At 41.6% G+C, this 24,155-nt stretch overlaps 1 protein-coding gene across 1 annotated transcript; it reads right to left on the bottom strand.

The window, feature by feature from the left end:
- Window positions 1-1,664: 1,664 nt before the first annotated feature.
- Window positions 1,665-24,091, bottom strand: hibadha (3-hydroxyisobutyrate dehydrogenase a). The gene is made up of 8 exons (XM_063900007.1): window positions 23,941-24,091; window positions 22,167-22,327; window positions 21,768-21,877; window positions 21,481-21,602; window positions 10,105-10,238; window positions 9,415-9,491; window positions 3,867-4,023; window positions 1,665-3,177 (listed from the first exon to the last, which is right to left on the bottom strand). Exons 1-8 carry the CDS (start codon window positions 24,008-24,010, stop codon window positions 3,019-3,021), a joined length of 990 nt encoding a protein of 329 aa, XP_063756077.1. The 5' UTR covers window positions 24,011-24,091; the 3' UTR covers window positions 1,665-3,018.
- Between the last annotated feature and the right edge of the window lie 64 nt (window positions 24,092-24,155).

Consider the following 24,155-nt stretch of genomic DNA (forward strand, 5'->3'; position numbering starts at 1 on the left):
ACCTTGAAAGTCTGAGAACTCAGCAGCAAAAGGAACTAAATGTAGCTTCCAGACTAGTTAAACTGAGGTTAAGGTAGGTGTCAGGGTAAGGTGGCATGATCCTTGAGTAAGTAAGTAATAATGCAAATTCTTTCAGCTCAGACTGCACTATTGTCCAATACCACAGTTGTGCATCAAACAATGAACTCCTGCTGACACATCAGACTGGTGTCGAATCCTGGAGAGGACACAGTTCAGTGTGGTGTGTCTGGTGTCCCACCACTGGCTGCCTGGTTGAGTGGGTGAGGCCCTCAGGCTCAGACCGGCTGGCTCGGGGACTCGGTCCTTCGGTCGCTCGCATCCCCTTCAGACGTCAGTGCAGGCCGGTCTCACCAAGGCTCCTTTACAGGCTGCTTTCATGTGTCCTTTAATGAGGAAACCGCCGGCTCAGCAGCCTGCTATAAAAACACAGGCAAATTAAAACACCCAAATATGAATCAGCTACACTGCCTAATTCGACAGAGGCGTAGCTCTTCTTTAGCTAGGAAGGCCAGTCTATTGTTTGACTAACCAAGATGGTGTTGGCGTGAAAAAGATACATGTATGATATATCAATGGCTTCTTAATCTACTCCTAGAAATACTTCTTTTTATTATCAGATTAGGACAATCTTCAAAACACAGTCGCGGCAAGTGCATACTTCCAAAGGAAAAATAACAATGAGTGAGTCACAAGCCCACGACAAAACCCCTGCCACCAATGGCTCGCCACAGTCTGCTACAACTGCGGCTGCCACTTAGACGACAGCAGCTCCATAAAATGTCGCGAAAGAACACCAACCCTCAGAAAAAGGGAGTAAAATAAAAAAACAAAACCGCATTTGTTTTTTTCCTCTCATTTCATTGTAATGATGGAAATAAGGGCATCATTCTGAGATTAGTGCTGCTATTTCTCCCCGTCTGACGTTAAACACTATATGAGGGCCTGCTGAAAAGCTTTGCAGAACAATGGAACAAAAGCCCACTGGAGAGCAGGATGGCTGGATATAAGCAGACTCTGAGTTAAAAAGGCTGACCATTGTGTTTTTGTTCTGTGGGTCACCTTACCTGTTAAGAGATCAAGTGAAGTTGGTTAACAGAACAGACATAAGTTTAGCGCTGAAAGGCTTAATGATACATCAACGCCCTCAAATCAAGAGGAAAAACTTAGAAAACACAAATAAAACTTTTAAAAAACTGGGGAAATTTCAAAGCGAGAATCAAAGGAGTGATGCCTCTTACTGGAGGAAAGATATGAGCACATACTTTAACCTATTCTTGGAATTCTTAGTTCCTTATAGTAGATGTATGATCTCAAAAGTAAGGAAAAAAACAATCCACTGACCACCCCAAATCTATTAGGAAGATTGCCAGGTCCCCAGAGGATAAATTCTACTGTCGTTACTTAACGCACTTTATAGTTATCTAGGTTAATTTGATTTTTTCCAAAATAAATTCCTTTTATGTCAATATACATTATTAAACCCATACAAAGACACACACACATATAGGTCTGACGTGTTAAGAATAGTGCGACTACGAAATTAAAAGCCACTGAGTCACTCTCAAGGGATTTTTTTTTACACCTATGTCAATAAGACAGGTAGTGCTACTTATCTTATCTCACACAACCAGACAAACAGCCAATACACAGAACATCTTTTATTTTAGGCTGCAGCATGACTGAGGATCTGTTTAACAGAGCAAAGACAAACTGTAGACACTATTAATGAATTTTACTACAAAAGTGACAGTCCATTTAGATTCCTCTTCAATACTACGGAACAATATGAAATATACATTATGTACATTTGCTTAGAGCAGGGAGGAAATGTTCCTCCCTTACACATTACATGGATGTCGTACAAGTGGAGGGAGAGACAGAGAGAGGAGAGATATTAGAAGTCAAAACTGGCGAAAGAAATTGGTACACAATGAGAACAATATCTTGTAATGAAGAGTAGAAAGTTCAAACAGTGTTGGTCACAAAATAATACTCCAGTGGCTCGATAAGCAGATGTAGACAGTTGAGGTAAGTTATAAAGATTCTTTAACTGTATCAAAATGGCCCGGCACATCGCACTGCGATGCACACAGTGCAAAAATAACCAGATATATATCAAAGTATTTAAAGATGTAATGCAGAAGTTGAGTGGTCCATCCAGTGAGTGCTGATGCAAATGTTAGAACATGTAACATGAAAAGTAAACTGGATGACTGAAAAATGAAATAAACAAATAAAAGTTTCTATGCTGGCAGGATGACTAACAGGAGGTGATTGAATGACATACACCTTTCTGCCAAAAACAGATAAATGTTACAAAACAAGCAAACTTGAAGCGCGTGGTGTGGCTAGCTTTGGTTACCTTACATGTTGTGAATATTTCTTCTCCAATAGAAAAGGGGTACCTTTAACTCTGCACTCTCTAGCACTGTCTCTTCAATGAAATGTCCATCACTATGTGAATCCTTACTGTAGCTTAAGTTTTCTTTTCTTTTCTGTCCTCTTATTTAGCAATGACAGGTCCAAGGTCATTTGGGTAACAGGCATTAAGCAGCACAAACCCAACAAAAGCATAACCTAACTTTGAACAATCATGCAGTTATTACTTATCAATCATCTTGAAAATCCACATATTATTTAAATGGTATATATAAGCCTGCAGCGCCTCATCCTACCTCTCATTTTCCACTCTCAGCCCAGACTGGGAGGAGAGTTGTCTTGATACTGATCTAAGGTCAGTTTTAGCATTTCCCCCATGCAGGGGGAGAATCGTGTGTTGAGAATATGATTCAGCTAATGCTATGAGGGGACATGGGCCGACATACAGTATGTTAATTGGAGAACAGATCTGCGCCTGAGGGCAAGGCCTTAGTCTCTCCTGAGCATAGTGGGATAAGGGGCACTGGGGTGTGTGTGTGTTTGTAGTTGTAGTGTGTGTTTATGTGTATGTGTGTTTATGTATGGTAACATCACAGTCAACTGTGTTCCCCCCTCCATTCACTGTCCTTCCTCCTCGCGTAGGAATTGGAAGACGGATGAGAAGTCCTTGTTAGCGTAGCCACGGGAGCACATGACTCTGAATATCTGGTGGGCGAGGGAACCCAGAGGGATGGGTGTCTTAGTGTTGGTGGCAGTGTTTTGAGCCAAACCAAGATCCTAGACAGACAGAGAAAGAGAGGCAAAGTGTCAGATGTGTACACTAACATAATAGAATCGATTTCTGTATATCTAAAGGCTAATCAAAGAAATCTCCTTGTTTTATCAGAAGTTTGTTGTGTTGTTTGAACTTCCCAGGCTTATGTATGCAGAGCACACATTGCAAGTGTATTAAACGACACCCAGATGCACTAAATAATACACAGGCACAGACTGACCCATACAGAAGAGCTAATTCAGTGACAGTAAAATGAAGCGGCACACAATGAGTCACAGATGGGATGGTGAGGAGCAGAGTGGGAGTATCACACACAGACAAAAGAGCAGTTAAAAGTGACACAAAGTAAATGACAGGGTTGAGATTGAGAGAAAGATTGACAAAAAAACAGACAAAAATGTAAAGAAAGAGGGGAAATTAGCAGTAGTTACTAAAATAATGAGTCATTCAGGATAGCATTTAATTCCAATAACAAATGTGATAAATCATTATCTATTAAGGTCATTTATCCTGGGGAAAAAATACCTAATGTTTGCTGCCTCCAGCTTCCCAACATATGAAGATTTTATTATAATGTTTGTATTTGTTTTGAATTTTTGGATGTACTTAACAAGCCATTCATAAAGTAAACAAACAACAACAAAACCGATAAAATAAGCAAAAACAAAACCTCATTTAGGACAGATTGTACCTTGGCCATTAGTGTGGTTCCAAAGCCCCCCTGGTAGTTGTTGGCAGACGGAACTCCCTCCATGACGCCAGGAGCTGGATTGTACGTGTCACTGGACCAGCAACGACCTGAAGACATGTTGAGGATCTTTGCCAGAAGCTTGGGGTCCAAACCCAGTCTGGGAAAGAAGGAGAAGAGGTCAGTATGTCCTTAATAGAGAGAACATGAACATTTATGGGTAATTATTGGCATAAAATAATCAAGATGTACATAAACGCTGTTGCAAAGTTCACTGATTGAGCCCAGAGTCTTTCTTTTACTCGATATGCTGGTTTTAGTGTGTTGATCCATGTCTAAAGGATTATATTTAATGCCACACTGACATCTTAGTATGAGTGGTAAGTGAAACCTAAAACTGAGTTAGCAAATTATGCTCCCTAAAACCAAGCAACAAAGTTCTGGAAGAGAAACCTACTAAGATGTCATCCTTGCAACAAAGAAGTACAATTTCTCAGTTTGGAAAATTTCAATAAATAGTCCAACCTTACAGTGACATTTGAAAGTCTCCATCATTTCCCTTTACCCATTTTCAACACTTCAAGTAGACATCTTAAGCATATGAGCAACTAAAAACTGTCAGACTTCCTTTAAACAAACCGCATCCTCGATTAAAGGCTTAACCCTCAATATTTTGCTACCTGCTAGCTCAAACAAATTTAGGACTTTTAGTGTTTAGTATTTTACAGTTTTTTTCAGCTGTCCAAGTCTGGTTAAACAATGACCAGAGCTGTTATTGTGACACCAACCAGTCATTATTTGTGTACTGCCATGGAAGATTGCTCTTGTTTTTGATAAATACACTCCTGGAATCAAAGATTTTGAAATGGGTCATGTACAGTCATTTGAATGATTACCTAAAATATCAATGCCCATCAAGGGACTTGTGTTGGAAATTAGCTTTAGCTATATACGAGTACATTGAACACTTGTAGCAGTCACTGTTATTTCTGTAGTAATGAGTATACACAAAAACATAATAATAAACTAGTAAGAAAATGGGACAGACTGAAATAGGATCGGCGATTTTTGAATCTATTTTCAAAACAGAGCAAAAGAGCAAAACTGAAAAGGATGGGTGTGGGGCGGCTGGTGATTGTGGTGACCCCCATTGAACCTTATGCTAGGCTGTGACCATTCCTCAGTGTTAATGGCTGAAGGCTTTGTAATGCTGGCTAATGCAGTATTGATGTTTACCAGCACATCTATCCTTCATCATCCCTCTTTCATGAAAAAAATAAAGTGGAGGAGGAGGAGAAGTGGTTAAGCAGCACAGGGGAGCCATAAACCTCGCTGTCACGTATAGAGGAACGCTCTCACTCCTGCTGCCCCACTTTGCAACAACCCACTTTCATATGCAAGTGTCCAGGCTAAGATATGCAAAAAGCAAAAAGACAGACAGAAGCAAGGAGTGAAACAAAGTGCCAACCATTACAGGGAAGAGGGTGTAACTATAGCGTCTATGTCGTTCTGTGTAGTGCAGCTTTTGTGTATTAACGGTTTAAAGGCCAGTGTAAAGCAGACCACATCCAAGCCCTGGCTGCCTCACTTCACTGTTACTTACAGGCCTGTAACTCTTTTCTGCTCTCAATTTGACTATTAAACCATCATAGGTCCTTAAGGCCAGCAGCCTCCCTCCCTCCATTCCTCCCTCCCTCTTTCCCTCCACCTGGCACTCATTCTGCCATTACTACCACAGTTTTTATTAGCTGTCTACTAACTAATTAAGAATGGGGATTGCGTTTACACTCTCTCCATGTCTCTCCCTCCTCCCTTACCCTTCGTCTCTTTTGTGTCCGCTCCTGAGTTTTTTTAACTAACTGTTTTGGAAATGTGGCATAAGTGCATGCGTGCATATGCGTGTGTGTTAACATGTGTTTTAGATTGCAATTTGTTAATGTCAGTCTCGCTCATGATGGCTTTTTTAGTGGATGTCTGAAGCATCCCTCGCCATCCTGCCTCTCATCTCCTCCGCCTTCTCTCCTCTTCCTCCCCCTCGTCTTCCCCGCTGACACCTCCCTGTCTGAGGACTCTAGGGGACATATGTTTGACATCGCGCACAAACCCCCCATCTCTCCACTCGCGCACACACAAGCAGGCAGCCCCTCCCTGCGTTCTGGGTCAGCAGCTGAAAAGGTTACTGGCTGAGCTACAATAAAGCGCGTCCGAGCGCACAGATCGTTTGTTATAGCGACCAGAGACGCTGACGGGGAGCTGTTGTCCTCTGTTAACGATAAATCAATGAAGTTCCCCTCCTGCTCCCATCACACACGCACACGGACAGCCTCTCACACACACACCGCCGTGGTTATTAGCTGACGCAGTGGTGTTGTTCCTCGCCTGCGGTAATTTGCGTGGAGAAGAGGACATGTCACGCTTTAACAAGATTGACATGGATAAACACACAAAGACACAAACGGTGAAACAAACGTGTTGCTGTGCGATGCCGCTGCACATTAAAGAAATGTGAGAGTGAGAGAGATGGAGATGAAGAAAAGAGGGGTGGGTGTTTATGTGCTGCAGGGCTCTAGCAGGTGGAGTTCATTTGCAGCTCTGATATTAACTGTCTGTTTCACCGCGATTAGCTTCTCGTTTGATGCCACAGGAGAGGAAGCCAACCCGTGCCCAATTTATTATTACATTACAGAGCTAACGAGCACATATACACACACACAAGCATTTACTATCCCATTTATAGAGGCAACAAGCACGTTTATCACCCAACTTTAATCTTCATCGGAACATATGCTCACAATTCATTAAAGAAGGGAGAGATGTGCATCTGTGTGTCCTGTGGCAAACCTATTTCTGTCTCTCAACACAAAGGGTTTTGTTGTTATGCCCTTAGATCCGCCTGTTGTCCTCCTCATAAAAGAATAAAAGAGCAAATATGTGTGTCCCTACTTGTGACTGCATGTCCGTATGCATGAATGAGTGCAGGTACACATGTGCAAGGTGAACTGTAAAAACTCTCATATTTCCTGGGCCAGTCGCCTCTTTTCCCTCTCCTTTCATCTTCATGTGCATCATTAAAATCACTGCTGCCTGTCTCTCCGCTACTCTCTGCAGCTTTTCATCCCCCTCTACCACTGACTGGTTGGCTGCGTGCAAAAAGTATGGCAGACAGAGGAGAAATGAAGGGATTAAAAGGAAAGAATAAAATGAGGAGGTAGAGAAAACAGGGATGGGGGAAAAAAAGCCAAACGAGAAAGACGGCAGAATAACAGCCTGTGTATGCGGGCTGGGGAGTGTGTGTGTGTGTGTGTGTGTGTGTGTGTGTGTGTGTGTGTGTGTGTGTGCGTGCGTGCGTGCTCATAATTGTCATGCGTGGCCATTCCTTGCACTAAGAGAACGTCACGCTCTGTTAGAGACGGCCCGAGCTTCCATCTGAGATCAACAAATTAGCTCCACGAACAGAACTGTGCATGTGAGTGTCTAAGTGTGTGTGTGCATGTCTGCATGTATAGGTGAGGAGAAACACACACACACCCTTCATACACATATTCGAGAAAGGGCAGCTCTATCAGGCCCAAGTCCAGCATGATAAAATGTTATTGCCATTTTCCTGTAAATTGGCTGTGAGTGTTCAGTCTCCTTTGTGTATGACTGTGTCGTGTCTTGTCCGTGTGTGTGTGTGTGTGTGTGTGTGTGTGTGTGTGTGTGTGTGTGTCTGTACATATGCGGCTAAGAGAGCGCCCTCTCTGCATAAGAGGCTGGGCCGCAATGCAGCATGGGAGATTTACGGGTGTGGGCTCTCTCTAAACGATGACAGTCTTTGTCAAACCCCATAATAAAGCCCCAGAGATTGGTTAGTAAGAAGGTGGGGAAACATGGAAACCCACACACACACACACACACACACACCCACACACCATGCATGTATGCGCACACACAATCATAACTGAATAAGTTTGCATGTAAAAAAATAATTCATTCAAAGTGAAAGGATGCTGTAGTTAGCATTCGTATCCTTTTTTTCATTGGCATATGTTACAATGATGTGCACAGTCTGTCGCAGTTTGCTAGAAAACTGCTGTCTTCAGTGTCTGTGGATGTAAATCTGTGTGTCAAAGTGTGTATGTGTGTGTGCATCAGAGACAGTGTGGCAATGTGTAAATCTGTGTTGCTCCCTTAATGCCTCCATATTTCAGAGGCCTAGTGGGGGGATTTATGTGCGACTGCTCATGCCAATTTTCCTCCTCTGTCTCAGCACAGATAAATCAGCTGCACTAACACAGCTGCACTGTGAGACGAGCAATTCGCGTACATGCACGCACGCACACACAAACACACACCATTTAAGTTGCAAAAGCCATAAAAATGCATAATAGTAACACACTAAACAGAGGGAACAGTCTATTATTGGCAGGGGATGTGTAATAATAAAGGGGATTATAAATTCACACTTGTGAGGTCAAAAAATCTAATGTGATGGCTCAGGTAAATTCATTAATGTGAAGAACAACTGTGGAGTAGACTTCATTTCCTAAAAATTAACCCAATTTGATTGATTGATTTGGATGCTTTTGGATCCTTTGATGAGCCACATTTTTAGGTCGTATCGAAAATGATGTGGTTTAATTCAGAAGACTTCATATCCCATCATTCTCAGCCTTTGTGCCATGATGAATGATGGGATATCTAGGCGGTGTTCAGTGACAGGCTTGTGACAGGATACTGGTGAGAGCTCAATCAGTAGATGTAAATCAGAGTCTTTGGCTCCGCCTCCTCATCCATCTCTCTCCAGCATAAGCGGCTCCCAATCGGGGCTTGGCTGACCCCTTTGCACTTCCATAAACCACACACACACACACACACACACACACACACACACACACACACACACACACACACACACACACACACACACACACACACACACACACACACACACACACACACACACACACACACACACACACACACACACACACACACACACACACACACACACACACACACACAAACACACACACATAGGGTATAGAAGTAGTGAAATACTGCCACAGTAACAGCCATATCACTGGTGTAGCAATTGCTTTTATAGTGACAGCTATATCAAAGGGCCAATATCATGCACGGTTAAAATGTCGGAGCCTCAAACGTGCCACCACGAAGATCATGGTGATTGTACGACAACCAAATATCTACATTTTGCTTGAGTCAGGAGGAAAAGTCTGCTGATCCACGTCCCTCAACAAGAAAAAGGAAACCCACTGGATCTACTGAACAGCTGGTTTTGACATGTAGTTACACCTCACTGGGCTGCACGAGCAACATATTGTGATTACTAGCTCATTTTCCATTTAACAGCTTAGGTGGTAGAAGTTGAAGTAAGGTATATCCATTTTTAATAGCCCAATCAGAGATTTCCCTGTGTCAGAATTTCTCTGCTCGGCTGCAAAGTGTTACAGCTACATTAACCTTTCCCATGTAAATCTATCTTACTCCTCGCTTTTCCCTTTAGGATAACAGGCAGGAAGCAGCTTAGTGCAGCATCGGCCGACCGTACCTGATGCCAAGGTTCATGGTCTCTGCGGTCCCAATCATCCCGATGGCCAGGAGCATGTTGTTGCAGATCTTAGCTGCCTACAGAAGATTGAATTCAAACAGAACAGGCACTTTTATTTTGTGTGATGGAGGAGGTTTCCAAGACAACATGTATTACAGGATGTGAATACATTTAAAAGTACTTCATACTTAGATACTATAGACGTGTGAATGTGCCTAGAAAGTGGGTAAAGATCTTTCACTAAGACATCTAGCATGACATTTTTTTATTACTTGTGGGATTTTCTTTTTTATCATTGCTTGTCTTTTTGACCTGCTATGCCATTTTGAGCTGGCATACTAATAAAAGAATTCTGATTCTAAAAAGCATTATTTTAGAATTTTGTATGAATTATTTTTTAAATCATTTTGAAGTGTAATATTTAAAGCTGCTTAGGATTCCTTTTTCATTATGTCAAATGTAAGATAGTAGGATAATGAACTGTAATTTAAAAGTTAAAAATGCACAATATTTTGTACAATACGGTGCATTTAATATTAGTTAAATAAACAAACATTAGTTGTTTGTTTTTATCAATGAAAGATGGTAATCATGGAAAGGAGGAAGTGCATGTAAAGTACAGTATGTGTTTAAGGGACTGAAACAAGTCAGTGAGCGAGTGTGTGTTTGTTTGCACGCATTAGTCTTTACCTGTCCAGTGCCAACCCCTCCACAGTAGACAACATTGGCTCCCATGCAGGTGAGCAGCTCCTGCGCAGCGTTGTATTCCTCCTCCGCTCCTCCCACCATGAAGGTCAGTTTGGCCATGCTGGCAGCGCCGACACCTGAACACAGAACACATGTTCAAACAGTGTTGGTGCTAACTCAGGTGAACTCATGCTGTGATCGAGTACACACATTCAACATATCCATTCCCAGGCTCAGAAATAGTACGACCCAGACATGTGGATCTGCAAATAGTGTTGGAGGGAACAACGATTCATGCAAGGATTAAGATTGTAATATTCTAGGTTTCTGAATTGATTCACAAGTGTTTTTCTTCAAAACAACCTAGATATTGATGGGATATTGAGTCAAGCATTATTTTGAGAATTGAACAATTGTGTTTGTGGTTCTGAGAAATGCAAAAGCAGATTTCTTTAGCCTACACATATTATTTATGTTACAGACAGCCTATTTACTTTGTGTGTAACTTAAACCTTTGATTCTTGAAATCATTGAGGAGGAATACAAAAAACGGGTAAGTAAAATGTTTTAATTGTTCAAGTTTAGCATGAACAACTTTGATGTGTTTTGTCGTTTTGTTTTCAAATAAAAAACTCCACTACCTAATACACACTATTCTGCTTTCATGCCATCATTTTCTACACGATCCATGTTACATCGGATCAGTAGATGTCGAAAAATAGCAACACACTACAAGCTTTGATATAAGGTTTCAGAGTGAGTTAAACGTGATAAATAAAAGTAGCGCAGCCGAGTCATATTGTTAATGAGCCAAAGTAAACAGGTGTATCCAACTAAAATGTATAGATTTGCCACACAAAAGAACTTAATGCATCAACCACTTGACTGTTTCATCACTACCAATAGTGTGTAAAAGGTCAGATGTGTTCTTTACTGTGCATGCGTGTGTGTGCGTGCGTGTGTGTGTGTGCTGGACTCATAGTGGGACAGGCGTGTTAAGTAGTGGAGCACCAGAGGGACAGAGGTATCTTTAAAAGCCGATTGTTGCCATCATCCTCGGCACAACCCTCGTGGGAGCCTTTGCCTTTTGTCCTGTCACCCTTACTCTCTCTGGCTGGCTCACACACACACACACACACACACACACACACACACACACACACACACACACACACACACACACACACACACACACACACACACACACACACACACACACACACACACACACACACACACACACACACACACACACACACACACACACACACCAACAGCTGTGCCGAAGGCCAGCCCCCCTCATGGGGATATCAGTGACAGGCGTGAGGGGTAATTAACTTTACACTTTATCATGTTCAATTAGACGTCCCTCACCGTGCCTGATGGCTTAAGGAGCGTGCCATGTTGTGGGAGGCAACCTCACCCCCCTCTGCCCACCCCACAGGGTCCTTAATGCAGAAATAACCCCTTTTCAGAGTGGGTTTGACCCAGAAGGCCTGAGTCTCCTGTGCAACCACAGTGTCCCTTACATGCTTCATTGAATAACCCCAAACATTAACACAATGAAATCTGGTACACATATAATGTATACACAAACTCACACAGGACCAACATTAAATATAATTCTGATCTCAAACACAATCGGAGGAGTCGAAGGACTGTGACTCTGCATGCAAAGTGACTTTTCAGTTATGTGGGGAATGGAAAGGAAGAAAAGGGAAGGCAGAGAGAGCGAGAGACAGAGAGAGAGAGAGAGAGAGAGAGAGAGAGAGTTCAAATGTCTCTTTAGGGTGTCGTCTGGCTCTAATGAAAGGGCTCTTAATAGTGAAAGCCTAATAATGTCAGTGTTAATAATTAAAAGGGAATTACCAGGGACAAAACAGCTGAAGTCACATTATAGACTTTACTGCAGAGGACAGGGGAGGAGAGGATGGGAGAGGAAAAAAAGGAGAGGGAATGATGGGAAAGGAGATGGGAGGCGAGGAGACTTACTGTATATTATTATGACCCATAAACATAAATATACATCTCTTTTTCCTCCCCCTTCTTTAATTGGCTGTTCTGTTGTCAAGTGTATGATGATGCCACTACACTGTGCGTGGGTGTGAGTGTGTGTGAGTGTGTGTCAGTGCTGAGCTGTCAGCAGGTCATTAGGGCCACATAATGAAGCCCACGCTGCGGCAGCTGCCTATGGACCACGGCAAACACACGCTTAACATAAGGCTGCCGCACACACCCATCATACACACATATGGTTCACAGACCATGGACATGATAGATTCTGTTCCTTTCTGTGACTTTATGTTGTCTTTCTTATTGTCACTTATATGCCTGGCTTAGTCTATTTTTGTGTAGTTTAGATTGATATAATGACGTGTTCTTTTGGTGACAGATTGCTCACACTTATGGCGATTTTATGGCGTGTGGCAAAATAGTTTAAGTTAGTTGTCATACACCCGGCTGTATAAACAATCATGTATACAGTCGATGAGAGTGTATCCTACTTACAGGTAGTTGTAAAAGTTCAACACATTGCATCACTTTTTACTTCTTACATTTCCTTTACTAGTTTTCATGCTTCAGGCTTACACTCTCTAACAGGCAAATACACATAAACACACAAACACACACGGACGCACAGAAAGAGCAGTGTGACAACTGTGCTGGTTCATTAGTGGAGATCACTGTTTGCGGACGACTAAAGAGGAGATTATTGATAACACAGTCAACGTGCTGATCAATATATCCCGCTAAGGAGAGAAAGAAGGAGAGCAAGAGAGAGAGCAAGAGAGTTTTAGGGATGACAGCAGAGAAGGAAAACGATCTTTCTCTTCCTACCTCCCAGCATCCCCCCCAACTCTCCCTCCCTCAAATTAACTAATCACCCATAATAAGCTCTTATGATCTGTAGTGGATTTCTATAGGCAGTGACACCGGGATGATGGAAGATCCTAGTTGGTGGAAGAATAACACATCATTAGCATAACAATATGTGTGTTGGGGGTGTCAGTGAGTCTGTTCATTGTGCGTGGGCAAAAGTGCATTTGTGTTTGTGTGTGTTATTCTGTGATGTCTATGCAGTGTCTATGTAGTGCACTTGCTTCTACCGTGTGTGTGTGTGTGTGTGTGTGTGTGTGTGTGTGTGTGTGTGTGTGTGTGTGTGTGTGTGTGTGTGTGTGTGTGTGTGTGTGTGTGTGTGTGTGTGTGTGTGTGTGTGTGTGTGTGTGTGTGTGAAGGGACATCCCGTTCTCGGACTGGTCCTGTCAGAGACGGATTAAAGAGGAATCCTAATGAGGCTTCCTGAGCGCCGGGCCGCCGGCTCATCCATCCCAGCGGGAGTGACAGTCCGGGATCGTTAGCACTGCACAACTACACAACGCCCCCTAGGGGGGGGGACAAGGTGTGTGCATGTGTGTGTAGAAGGGTGGGGGGGGGCTTTATGATAGAAGATACAGGGTTGAGAGATGGAGAGGAAAGAGCAAAGGAGGGATGTAAATACTGAGAAAACGTAAAAGTTACGTACATAATGCAAGAAAAATGCTTAATAAATATAGCATATCATTTTGTGTTAAAAGCAGCCCTAGTAATCACGAAGGAAAAGTATATTTGCATTAAAAAATATATACAACTCTAATGGCAGGCATTCCTCTTGGGAAAAAATTCCCTTGGGAAAAAACTTCTTCCCTCCTCGGTCACTTTCTCTCATCCTGCTCCAGGGGACAAGTTCTGGTTGGTCCTTTTGCTAAATAACCAAACACAAATATTCTCACAGTACACTGAAGCTGGCTGGAATATTAATGAGCTACTCTGTGGCTTTTAATTTGTAGAGTGAAAGAGTAAGGCGCTCCTATAATATGTTGTATGACGTATGGAGTGGCACCACACATTGTATATCTGTGTGTGTGTTCATCTGTAATTCTGTGTGGCCTGTGAAAGTTAGCTATAATTCAAAAGGAGACATACATCTCCTTCATCTGATCTCCTCAATTAACAAGATTCAAGTTAATAAGCAGGCAATCAAGCCCTATTAGTACAGATGCTTGACAGCAGGCTTCGCCGACAGTCATCAACCATGTACATGAGAGGGCGAAGCTGGCTGTGTAAAGGCAAAAGAAGATCAGAGAAACAGCTTTGGTTTTGTAGTGAGCACTCAATTCATTAGCACTTCTTTCATTACACACAGCACAATCAACCAAAGCAATTCATGACACGGTTATAACCTTTTAAACTCTTTTTGAAGTGGTGCATGTATGTACAAAGTAAGTGAGAATGTCTCATGCAGTATGAGTGTGTGGGTTCCTGTGTGTGTGTGTGTGTGTGTGTGTGTGCCAGAGACAGGTGCAGATCCCAGAGCCGGCCCGCCAATAAGACGTCAGTCTGAGCTTTTGAGGCCGTGTCTCGGAGTTACGAGCCGCATGTTAACCAGTAGGCACTTTTTTATTGGTGGTGGGTTTAAATGAAGCTACATTTGTGAATATGAGGCTACGCAAACAACACACTCAGTTGCAGACGCACACACACACACACAAGAAGAGTTTGGTACTGAATGACGCATTTGACAACGAGCCACAACCCCTATTTCTCCCCACAGAGTATACAAAGAAACACTTTGGGCAAAAAACAACACATATAATATAATTCGAGCTCTTCCAAACAACATTTCCTAAAATGATAATATAAATGTTCTTTGAGGACGCCAGGAGTGATTAAGGGTTATGCTTAAGTTCATGTCCAAATGTAGTTCTTTTAAACAAACTCTGGTTTTGGCATTATTTTTGTATTGTTTGCCAAAGTTCGCAACAATATCCACATGTAATGTTTTTGCTTGGCTGACAGCAGCCTATAAGTCAGACTGAAAAAAAAGCTTTCACACTTTAAGCCTAACAGCCTTGAGTTGATGGGACTTGACTGCTTGCAGTGTAAGCCAGTGGGGGTAGGATGTTTACAGGCCAACAACGCAGCATCATGTGGCCCACCATTATAATTATACCCCAGGGCAGATCTTTTTCTCAAACAAATTAAAAACCCAAGAAGACCCTGTAAAAAGCATAACGGATATCAAGTAAATGCGTGAAACTGTATGAGCAGAAACCAAAATCGCTGAATAAAAGAAATCAGCACTTTCAACAGTTTGTCTGCCAACTTTGCTAATGTTAAGACGTTATGTTAAAAACAGACTCTTTATCGGCTCCAGTTAACGAGCGCAGAGCATGAGAACTGACTGCTGCACACAAACGCTCCATGAGAACCTCCACTGGAGAAAGTTTGGGTTTTTATAAGAAAACAGGAAAGAGTTAATTCAAGCGTCAACGTTTTCTTGTATATAAATGTTACTAGAGCCTTAAAGGTTTAGTTTGCAATGCCTCTCCATTGACCAGTAGGCCAGCCCTCATCATCATTATTGTCATCATCATCATGAGTAACTGCTCCAGTCCGTAGGGGAGAGGCAGGTCAATGGTAGGTGACACCAGATAAAAGGGAGCAGGAAAGGTCCATGATCAATCCCTTCTTTGGCCCAATGAGACTCATCTACGACGAGCAAGTTAATAATGATCCCCAATTAGGTTGGTCGCAGGCAGGGAAACAGTATTAGACAAACACATATACAAGTGCAAAATACACTTAAAGATTTTCTTCAATTTGATTAATTTGCACCCTATATTCTGAACTAATTGTTTAATTGTTGGTCCATAAGGTGTCAGAAAATAATGAAAAGTATCCATCCCTGTTTCTTAACTGCCATGGTATTGTCTTTAAATGTCTTGTTTTGTCTATCCAAAACTAAAAGATATTCTGTTTAGTATAATTTAAAACTGAAAAAAGCAGGAAATGTCCATATTTGAGAAGCTGAAAACAGCATTTTCTAGTATTTTTGCATGAAAAAGTGACTTCATTATGAAAGTAGTTAGGGTAAGCAGATTAGTAATTAAATGAGTTCTGTTCTGTCGTTGTAACTTCTCCCTATAACTACTCAATCAACAAGTACAATCATGGTGTACCTTTTTTAGTAAAGTACAACACCACACCACTAAAATACTATCCATAACATATAATGGTTGGAATTAATCCCATAAGGAGATTTAGTTTAGTATTAATTTACACTCAGAAAAGAAGGACATCTCTATACGAGAGGCTGAAAACATAATACGCGATTATTTTTCTGTCAATAGACTAATCTGTTAGCCGACCAATTATAAAGGCTCTAGTGCAGAAACTGTCCTTGATACAGACAGAATGCTAATTCCCTTTTGGGTGAGTGACATGCAGTGTAACGTTTGAGCTACATTTGACAGATTTTTTGTTTTGCTCATACACCAGCTTACGATTTGCCTGCACACACACAGCAGATGACATACGGCCAGAGATGTGAGAGCCAGTCCCCAGCTGCTGTGGGTCTCCCCCCATCTGGAGCATGGGCTAGAGTCCCCCCTCACCACCCCTCCATCATCACCATCCCTGGTCACTTCACCGCCCAACACCCTCCCTCCCACTGCCCCCTCCCATTCCCCCTATGTCACCAGAACCCGTCAGCTAGAGGCTTGTTATGCTAATCTAGTCTTTGGACCACTGACGCTCTCTAGTACTGGTGAGCCATCAACTTGACGGACTGCGACAGCAACACCCCCTGCCCGTCCAACATGATTCCTTAACTCAGTGTCAGAAAATACCACTAACCTTCACTAAACTGCATTCAGGGCCTGAGTGCCCTTATGCTTCTCCCTCTCACTAGAAATACCAGTGGCAAAAATGTAGTTAGACTGGTCAGAATTGTATGCTGAATCTTTATTTACTGCTTTCAACCACTTCATCTAAGAGTCTGAGTTCTCAGTGTCACATGAGTGCACCATATAGAGTCGAATTAGTTATGAAAATTGGGCTCATACTTCCTATATTCACAGAGAATTAACACAGAGTAATATACTCATTTAGCAGATTAATATAAAAACTGGTTTCCCATTTCAAACTCTCCACAGACATCACGCTGCACAGTGAGGCTTAGAAATACAAGGAAGTAAGAGTGATAAAAAGAACATTTAGAGCAGAGGTTGACTTTAAGAACCAAAGTTCATGCTTTAACTTAGAAAGATTAGTTTAGACAGTGTAATATCAATAAAAGCTCCAGAAAAAAGGATCGTTTTGTTAAAATCTTGTGTCCAAGGGCAAGAATATACCTTTTTTCATGATGACTATCTGAATTTCAAGTCTGACTACATGTTAAGTGTTACTCATAGTCAAAGATTATCTTTGTGGGAGAAGCCCCAGGTTCTGTTTGCCTGGAGGGAGAAATGGAGTCTGTATCAGTTAGCATGCCGTGGATTGGCAGTGTTGCGTGACGAACAAACTGGTGCCAGTGTTGGTTTGAACAAGCTCCTACAGGCTGGAGGATGACGTTCAAACTGTCGGCAAATGACACACTGCAACACTCAGCCTTCAGTTGATGTGGTATGGTTATGATTAGAGCGGTGTTGAGACTCAGCCTAAAGAGGTAGTTAGCTAAGGATTATAAGACCTCGCAAACAAGCAACATATCCCGAGCGCCCCTGGTCCCACAACAGCTCCTTCTTGCTTTCAATTGCACCGATAGCTGACTTTCCCAGCGCTGGGAAAGCACAATGAAAGGTTTTTTAGGGCCTTTTAAAAGCCATCGTCCGTTAGCAATGTGGCAGCCCACCATGGGCACACAGACACAAACACAGGCATTCTGGGTAATTACTGCTAACGACCCCGCCACTTTTTTGCCAGACCTCCTATTTTTGCCATCGCCGTGCCAACACCCTGAGCCTGTGACATCAGAGTTTGTTTTGTTGTGGGTCAACTTTGCATGCGGACGCTTTTAATGACACCAGACAGTGGTAGAAGTGTGTGTGCAAGCAAATGCCTGACGAGCCAGGGTCTAAGTTAATATAACTGTGTCTATGCAGGAAAGTGTTTGCTGTAATCCTGAATGAAAAAATAAGAAATGTGTGTGTGTTTGCTCAGAGATTACAACTCGATGGATATGTGTATATGTGTGTGTGTGTGTGTGTGTGTGTGTGTGTGTGTGTGTGTGTGTGTGTGTGTGTGTGTGTGTGTGTGCCAGGACACAGCTGGGTCTTGCAGAGCAAAAGCCAAGAAGCTGGTCAATGTTCAAAAATGAAAGCCAGCAAGATGCCCACGAGAAGAAAGTCAGAGTTTGTTTGATTGATCTTTTTAAAAAGGGTTGCGACTCCACTATTCAGATCCCACGGTTGGCATGCCAAACCTCTAGTGACGCACAAAATGCAAACACACACATACACACAAACATTTCTGTGTAAAACACACCACCTCACACACCACACATACACGAAAGGATTAATTTTATCTAGAAGTAAAACTAAATTAAAAACAAATGCAGAAACCACAAAAAGAGCAGACTATGTCTGCAAAAGTTTACGGGGGATCAGCAAGTCTGGGCTGAGAGTATTGTTACACCAAGTATGCAAAATACATTTTGATCAGAAAATGTGTTGATTTATAAAGTTCATTCATCAAACATAATAAATGATGTTAATAGAATGGAATATTTCATTGTGTGTCTTTTGAATCTGAATGAGAAAATACATGTTTTTTTAAATGTATTAAAGACATTTTCTATTTTATACATAAGATTTGGTTTAATTTTGGACATTCATTGATAATCTGGCTGTTCTGAGTACTATGGGTCACAGTAAGAGCTGGGCCGCTGTCAAAAATACACACAAACCTCCTGAGGATGACAATGCCCTATTTGGGTAGGGTGCCATCTCCTGGTTGGAACAGAGCATGTAACCTCATATCCCACCTACAGAGATGGAAAGTGGGCTAGGGATAGGGAGGTGGTCATGTTTCTTGCTATTGCGAATGAAGTTGCCACATGCTGAAACCCTCTTTAATGATCTGTATGTCTCCACAGGTTTAGCCGGGCACATCACGATCACACACCAACTACCATTCCCTTTAGCTCAGAGTGGGGCTGAATGTCAAAGTGTGTGCATTTTAAGGCAGCAGAAAAATCACCCTGTCCAAAAAATGTCAGAAACTATTACATTCCTTAAGATGTAGGTGGTGACATCTTTAAACATGTGTTTTTTTGTCAGACAAACAACAATAAAAAACAAAGTAAATCCTCACATTTCGGAGACTGGAGTAAGTGATTGTTTTATGCACTTGCTAGTTTTATGCACTTTTGAATATGACTTGATGATGTCCCAAGGTGACACTGGGTGCATGTAGTGTGTGTGGGAAAGAAGAGTGTCTGCACAGCTAGTTGCAGAGGCCAGAGGTAGAAGGTAAATCATTGGTCATCTCAGGCTAGTAAAAGAGGCTTAGTTAAGTGACAGGAAAGGAAGAACCTTCACAGAGGACTGCACACACACAAACTGTGAACTGTCTATAGTATGTAAACAGCGTGTGTGTTAAGGGAGAGTAACAGGCTTAAGGCTCTGATCTCAGTCGGGTCTGTTCTGCAGACGCCAGCTGGTAAACATGCCAGTGTGGGCTAAGTCTCTGTTTGTACGGGCGAGGGCGGGAAATACAGTGCGCATAGTGCAGGAATTAAAGATTGTGCAATAAAATGCAAATATGTTATGATCAGAGTTAGTCACCAGATGTGCAGGAGTGTCAGCCTGTAGCATACCTTCACTGTCATCCTGAATGAAAATAAGAAATGTGTGTGTGTGAAAGAGAAAGAGAGAGACGAACAGTTTTACTGCTACATGTCTCCTTCATGTCTTATCTCCCTCCTTTCCTTTCCTGCACTCCATGTGAGGGCAGATTCTCTCCTCTTTATGACTCTTTATCTGACATGAAAGGCACTAACATGGGATACCCGCCATTACGGCTCCATCAACATGAAAAGCTCTGACACGGGATTCTCCACAGCGGCACAGCCCATTAAGGACGACTGGTGATCCTGTGCTCTGTCAAAGAGCCGTCACAAGGAGACAGCACCAACATAATGAGGACTTAAAACCTTAACCTTGCCTTTAAGACCCCTGGTCAAAAGCAGCAATAAAACCTCAAGAGGGCACCTACTGGCTGGCCCGCTCAGTAATTACAACCCATGTCCTAGCACTAACCCAGAAGGTCCCGTAGTTTAGATATACAAAAGAGAATGAGACAGTTCAGAAGTAAGCCTGAAGGGTCATGGCTCGAACACTATGATTGGTATTCTCAAGTGAACCAACTAAGGGTCTGATCTGCTATTGATAATGCCACCTTCAACTAGTCTTAATTGCCTTACTACTGGTTTACATTTAGTCTTAAAATAGAAAGAAAACATGTTACCTTGAGACAAAGCTTGCATGAGCAAAAAGAGCAAATTACACCCAGATCTCAAAATCAAAAATATGCAGAGATGGACTTAGCAGGTGTCAAATCATTGGAGAGAAAGACAGCAAATCAAAAAGATGCACATGTATTATAATGCAGTGTTTTATATAGGATGACTGCTTGTTTGTGGCGTATGGGTAAACACCAAATTCCACTCTCCAATTAAACAATATTTCTTTGAATTTGTTTTAATAAAGTTGATTTAATTATACAGCTCCGGAAAAAATTAAGAGACCACCAGCAATTTGTATGGCAGCCATTCCAGTGTTTGTTGAATTTGAACACATAGAAAAATTGTCAGTAGTTTATAGAATACAACAATTAAAAAATAAAATAATTTAAAGACATGTTTATAAATAATATACAACAGAAAATTATAATGCTGAAGTGGTCTCTTAATTTTTTCCGCGGCTGTATGCAAGTTACTTTTCCAAATATTTAACAATTACTTTTTGAAATCCACATGAGCCACTCTTCACATGGAAATTAACGAGATTCATCGCCCAGCATATTTAAATATGTCACATTTGAAGCCGGTTTGACTGTTGCTCCTATTTGTTCTTTCTTCCATAACAGTGGTGAAGAACACCATCAGCAAATGCCAGGAGTTGAGTTTCCATCCAGTAAACGATGACGTGTTTTAACTGCATGCACACAAGTTAAGATGTGACCAGTTGCTGACAATCACTGAAGCATTTTCAAAGGCAGTTTTTTTTTATAGAGTCAGGCAAAATTTTCACTCCTCATATAAGACTTCATTACATCACATGCAGCAAACTTCATGCTCAACAATGCAGGCAGAACCGCATCACCAATCTGTTTCAACTGAATATTAACTGGTGTGGCCAGGCTTATAACACCACAACAGGAGTCAGACAGAAAGCTTTCATGTCATTCATTATGGACTCGATTTGTAACCAGCACCCACAGAGTTATCTATTTTCAATCACCAGTTTCTCTTCTGCTTCATGTGTGTGTAGAGAAACAAAGCGCTGCACATGGTGAAACAGGAGAGCAGATGATATTAATGATTCTGTGAAATTTTACCTCCTGACACTGGAGCGTCCATGAACACAGCACCCATCTTCTCTGCAGCGACGGCCATTTCTCTTGAGACGGCAGGGTCAATGGTGGAGGAGTCAATCAACAGTGTTCCTTTCTTCACTTTCCTAAAGAAGGCAAAACAAAAAGCATTAACACTTTATGTACAGCACATAAAACTTTTTTTTTGGCCAAGCCCTACTGTTTTTACATTTGAAATGTTGCAATTGTGATGTTTCTTTCTTATCGTTTTTGAAGATATTAAGGTTGCATGAATAGTAAATAATGCTTACTTGAGGATGCCATTTGGGCCTGTGTAGACTTCAATCACATTTGGACTGGATGGTAACATTGTGAGGATGCGGTCTGCTTTTTCTGCCACGTCTGAGGGAGAATCTACCACCTAAAAGTTTGAGTCACAATAGCACAAAAACATCAGATCATCAACAATATCCATTAACACATTGGATGTATTGTAGTTCTTATTTATGGGAAGCTGTTGGTCCAAAAGCACATATTTATGTTGTAGCTCTTCTTTAAATACCTGAATTAAATTTCAATAAATGCTTGGTAAAAGCTTGCAAAAAATGGCCTAGTGTGTTGGTTTACTTGCCCTGTTGAATGTCAAATTGTATATGTTATATTCTGTTAAATGTTCAAATGTCCATAGGTGATGTGTTACTGAGTGTTACCTGGGCACCCATGTCCTGCAGCTCCTTGCAAGACTCAGGGAAGACATCAGTAGCAATAACAGGATAGCCATTTCTTAGCAGGTTTTTGGCCATGGGGCTGCCCATGTTACCAAGACCAACAAACCCAATGGGGGTTTTTGAGGCCATTGATCGCGATGACACTGAGGAGGATAACAAAGTTGCTATTAGATGTGTGAAAAATAATTAGATTTGCAAAGCTAGTTTGATAGGTATAGATCCTTTCAAACAGAGGAATTCAAAGTAATTTCCTTATAGAATTAGTGTAAGACTTTCCAGTAATAATGCTATGCAAAGCTTTGGTATCTATGGCTAATGTCTTTCAGGAAAACTGTCAGTCAAAAGCTACGGAAGAAACTGCTGAATGTATATCTTCCAGTAAGAAGTTCTCTATTTACAATCAATAACAACAGAGCAAATCTGTCTGCTCTAACTTAAGAGCAGCTTCAGGGCAGTCTGGCCAGGCTATTAAACACTTCTGGTTCAGCCAAGGTCCAGCCAGGTTAACAGATTCTAAACAGAGTGGCAACTCTGGCAATGAACCCAGACTGCAGCAACAGGATTAGGCCTTGATAGTGAAGCAAAAACAACAATCTCTACTGTAAATGTAACAACCTCCTTTTCTTCATATAACAGTATCACAACGCTATTTCTCTAGATATAACACTATTCCTTCAAGTTGATATTAACTATCCTAACATACTGTAAGTGTTGTCCTAATGACACACCATCAGCTAGTAAGATGATTATCTACTATAATCTTGTGATCTATGAAATTAAAAAACACAAATATTGAACAGATTACCACATATTTAGCAACTTATGTATCTATTGGTTATCTATCTTTAACATTTACATGTTTTAAAAGAATAATAATACCATGGCTGATGGTGTATGGCAAAGTGTGGTAACCCATTTGAAGTCATTGCTGGTATTACTGTTCAATGGACTTTGAGACTGTCTATACAGGAATGGGGAAACAGCATGTCTGCTTTATGGATGTAGTACCAGGGGGGGAAAAGAAAGCACTGTATTTTGGCCATTATTTAGGGTAATTATTCAAATATCCAAATAAAATAATTGAAATGTAATGACAACAGTTCATAGCATAACAATTTGAACACCAGCGAGTTAAATGCAGTGAAGCAAGGGAGCAGTGTCACTATAATATCATGCTAATTGTCTTTAAATTTCAAGTAGTGTCTTAACAAGGACAATTATAATCCACATTCACTATTTCTAATACAAAAAAAAAGTTGTATTGTAGGAGGGGCAGGAGGAGTGGACAGAGTAGGCGTTGTGGCAGTGTTGCAATCAAAAGCTACCTATTAATGTGTATAAATAAAAACACACTGTTGTATTCAGAATAGATATTCCAGAGCAGACTAACAAAATAAGAGCTCAATCCATATCTTCCTCATCTATCTATACTCTAAAGGTGACTTTATCAAAGAGATCATGGTCAATTAAAATTAGCTGCTGCTGGCTATGGCTTCACATTTCAGTATGCTTATGCATAAGGCACATTGTCCTAACATACTGCATGCCTGGACACAACGCAGCAGGGGACAGACTTAGGGACATTGTGTCCGCACTGTGTTACTTAACTAGCATGGGCAGTAAGTATTCACACTTTCTTCAGATGGCTAACGAGCTAGCTTACAGGCTGTAGCAGAGCATGTTCCGCTTGCCTTTAACCGTCAACACGCAGGGGAAAACGGCACAAGCAAACTGACAACATAAGCGAATACGTTACCGAAAGCAAGGTCGACATGCTTGGTCCACCTTAACAATAGATTTCGCGACCCTCTAAACAACGCAGCCATGCTTCTTTCCCCTTGACCTCAGTGTACAGTGACAGCTGTCAACCCAGGAAAGCCCAACCGAACTGTCATGATCGAGTGCAGTTTCCACCAATTGCAGCTCTCGATAAGTTTCCACAGCCAATGAAAAGAAGGCAAAGGCGGGACA

This window comes from Eleginops maclovinus, chromosome 13 (genome assembly GCF_036324505.1).
Source record: "Eleginops maclovinus isolate JMC-PN-2008 ecotype Puerto Natales chromosome 13, JC_Emac_rtc_rv5, whole genome shotgun sequence".
Lineage (NCBI taxonomy): Eukaryota > Metazoa > Chordata > Actinopteri > Perciformes > Eleginopidae > Eleginops > Eleginops maclovinus.